Genomic DNA, 3,995 nt, shown 5'->3' on the forward strand with positions numbered 1-3,995 from the left:
GGGTTTTCTTTCTTAAACAGAAATCAGATACAACCCCCAAGTTGAAGACATTTGTTAAACAAGTGGAAGTACAGCTGAGGAAGACGGTCAGAAACATTAGAAGTGACAATGGTATGGAATTCAAGAACAAGGATTTTGAGGACTTTCTTGCTGATAAGGGGATAACTCACAATTTTATGGCCCCTTATACACCACAACATAATGGGATTGTTGAAAGACGAAACCGTTCTCTATGTGAAGCTGCCAGAACAATGCTTACTTTCGCCTCACTACCATTATACTTCTGGGCTGATGCAATTGCCACTGCTTGCTACACTCAGAATCGGTCCTTGCTCAACAAAAGATTCTCAATTACTCCATATGAGATCTTAAATAATAGGAAGCCTAATGTCAAAATTTTCCACATATTCGGTTCAAGGTGCTTTATTTTCAACTCTAAAGAGAACCAAAATAAGTTTGACATCAAAGCTGATGAGGGAATATTTCTGGGTTATTCTTTGTCATCAAAAGCATACAGAGTGTTGAATAAACGCTCCAAAAGGATTGAAGAGACTTACTATGTCACCTTTGATGACTATTATATGAAGAAGGTTCAGTGGACTGAAGGTGACCTAGGTGACATATTCCCAGAATCTGGACAAGTCTCGGTTCCAGTATCCAACCTGTTCGAGGAATACATTCGGCTGCTTGATGAACCAGAGAAAGCGATTCATTCAGAAGCGAAAGCAGCAAATAACAAAATCGATAATCTCAAAAAGGTCATAGACGAAGCTGCTAAAGAGATGGAAAGTGAACCTAAAGGTGCTACGTCATTAAATGGCTCTCCAAACAACGATTCAACGTTCAAGGGGGAGAGCTCGACACCACCAAAGACAACCAGAGTCTTTGTCGAGGGGGAGAATCCAATTCCCTCCCCAACGCATAAAGGTCCAGATGAAAGGGAAAGTACTGATCTAAAACCAACGAGTAGTAGTACAATCGAGGGGGAGAATCCAACTCCCACAGAGGATGCAGATTATGATGCTGCCTCAGGACACACTTCGCCAGTCAAGGGGGAGAAAGAGAATGAGAGTACAACTGACGAAGGCGAGGGTGATCTCTCAGAGATTGAAGTAGAAGTGGAAGCTGAATTAAATCCAGAATATGATCCAAACTATCCTCCATTAGTGAAATGGACGAAGGACCATCCCAAAGAACAAATTATTGGTGAATCTTCAGAAGGTGTTCTTACTCGTTCTCAACTGAAGGCAAAACAAACTGCATTATTCTCTAAAGTTGAATTTTGTATGTTTAATTCGTTTTTTTTCCAAAATTGAGCCGAAAACTGTAAATGCTGCACTTGATCATTCTGATTGGGTTCAAGCAATGCAGGATGAGCTCCATGAGTTCGAACACAACCGAGTTTGGAGGTTGATTCCTACACCGAAAGATGCTTCTGTTGTCGGCTTGAAATGGGTATTTAGAAATAAGTTAGATAAAGAGGGGAATGTTATTCGTAACAAGGCTCGGTTGGTGGTAAAAGGATATTCTCAAGAGGAAGGGATAGATTATGAGGAAACCTTTGCTCCAGTAGCAAGGTTAGAATCAGTCAGAATCTTTTTGGCATATGCTGCTCATAAAAACTTCGAAGTTGTCGAAATGGATGTCAAATGTGCTTTCTTGAATGGAGAATTAGAAGAAACAGTCTATGTTGAGCAACCGCCGGGTTTTGTGAACGAAAAATACCCTGATCATTGCTATGTGCTAGATAAAGCTGTCTATGGATTAAAGCAAGCACCGAGGGCCTGGTATGAAACACTAACTCGCTTTTTGAAAAAGTCAAAATTTAAGCAAGGTTCGGTTGACCCTACCTTCTTTCGTAAGAAGGAAGGCGAACATCTGATGATTGTTCAGATTTATGTTGATGATATCATCTTCGGCTCCACGAATCCTGACTTAACAACTGAATTCAAGAAGTTGATGGAGACTAAATTTGAAATGAGGGCAATGGGTTCGATTAATTTTTTCCTTGGTTTGAATATTAGACAGGGATCAGAAGGTATATTTATCAACCAGGAGGCCTATACAAAGAACTTACTGACGAAATTCGGTATGCAAGGTGAGTCAAAAGTAAAGGTTCCTATGGCATTTGGCACTAAGTTAACTCCATCTCTGGAAAAACCTGTTGTTGACATAACACTATATCGTCAAATGATAGGGTCCCTTATGTATCAAACAACTAGTAGATCGGATATTATGTTTTCTGTTTATTATTGTGCCAGGTTTCAAGCCAATCCAAGAGAACCTCACATGGTTACTGTGAAGACATTTTTCGTTATCTGAGGCGAAACTCATCTCTCGGTCTCTGGTATCCTGCCAGATTTAGATTCTTCATTCAAGCCTTTTCTGATGCTGATCTAGGAGGATTCGGACTGGACAGAAAGAGCACCACAGGTGGATGCCAATTTCTTGATGGGAAACTTGTTAGCTGGCAGTCCAAGAAACAAACTTGTGTTTCATTATCCACAGCCGAAGCTGAGTATATAGCTGCAGCATCTTGCATTTCTCAAGTGGTATCAGAGCGGGTCTTCGAAGATCTATTGATTTTTGAAGTATCGGTTATTGATTTGATGATTTTTTACACATGTTATTGAAGATTTATTGGTGTTTTGACGTTTTGTAATCAAAATCTTGTTGAAGCTACTGTTCATGAAGATTTATGATATTGTTCATTGTGATGTATTTCTCTGTTCTTTGGATCTGATTTGTTTTGAGATCAATTTTTCTATAGATTCACGTTTGAGGCCAAATAATCGATTCTTATTTCCATTGATTTAGCCTGATTGTTTTAATCTATATTCATTCATCCGATGACGTACTGTTCTTGAACCCATATTCATTGTTTACTGTTCATTCGGTTCACTAAAAAAAACCCATTAATTTCGTTCAATGTTCATTGATTGTTATTGTATTGCCGTTTGACATAACAAAATCACGCAGGTAAAAATTCTTCTTTGATTTAAGAGTTTAACTTCATGGTGATTGAACACTTTTTTGTTCTGCTGTATCTTGCTATTCTTGATTTCTATTTGATTTGCTCATCGCTTTGGTCTTGCTCTTGAGTTTTGGTCTTAAAATCGACTTCGTTTGACCTAATCGACTTTGTTCTCGAGTTTTAATTTGACCCAATCAACGATTGATAATAATTTTAGTGAATGAGAATTACCTCTTGGTATATGTATGATCGATTGCGATAATGGGGCTAGATTTGCCATTCGATGTTAATTAGGGATTGTTGTTGATGAATTTATCATTTATATTTTGAGAACCGATGAAGAACAGATGAAGACAAATCGATGAGTGGATGTTTTCGGAACAATGGGGTAATGAACAATTTGGTAGTCGGAATGATGTCACTCGATTGGAACTTAAATCTAAACTGAAATTGCAAAATCAATCTGAATCATGTTGCTCAGAATGAAAGAATCGGAGTGTTCAGGAATAGAAGCCATTGGAAGAAGATGTTTTTGGTGGTCAATACTTAAAGTCAAAATTGGAACAAATGGTCTCACCTACGAATACAATCGGATAAGAAGGCTGTATGGGAATGACTGTGAAGTTCAGAACAGAAACCTTATTCACATTTGATGGTTGATTTTGGGAATTGAAGTGCAGGTCTCGAAATTGTCATTGGCGTATCGATTGGGAAATTCACTCGGAATCGGAATCGGTAGTGTGATCGATTGATTCAGAATCGGAATTGTGACTGGGCTTGTATTCGTAACTCACATCTACATCAGAAACGAACCTGTGCTCGGAACGTTGAGTTAAATCGGAGTTCGTGCTTTTGTTCGATCTCGGAATCGATTGGCATTCAGAACTGGATGCTAGGAACCGATGCATTCGGAGTTCACTGTTGCTTGAAATTATTTGGATTCCGAACTTTGGATGTTTTCCGATTTGGTTTTCACTCGATGTCTCGGAATCGGAGTTCTATTTACGGGTCGTGAGGCTGT

At 38.9% G+C, this 3,995-nt stretch overlaps 1 protein-coding gene across 1 annotated transcript; it reads left to right on the plus strand.

Annotated features, from left to right (window-relative positions):
- Positions 1–251: 251 nt before the first annotated feature.
- Positions 252–3,726, plus strand: LOC145098340 (uncharacterized). The gene is made up of 3 exons (XM_079035979.1): positions 252–1,247; positions 1,372–1,515; positions 3,655–3,726. Exons 1-3 carry the CDS (start codon positions 252–254, stop codon positions 3,724–3,726), a joined length of 1,212 nt encoding a protein of 403 aa, XP_078892105.1.
- Positions 3,727–3,995: the final 269 nt, after the last annotated feature.

This window comes from Lactuca serriola, chromosome 4 (assembly GCF_051521515.1).
Source record: "Lactuca serriola cultivar US96UC23 chromosome 4, Lser_US96UC23_V15, whole genome shotgun sequence".
Classification (NCBI taxonomy): domain Eukaryota; kingdom Viridiplantae; phylum Streptophyta; class Magnoliopsida; order Asterales; family Asteraceae; genus Lactuca; species Lactuca serriola.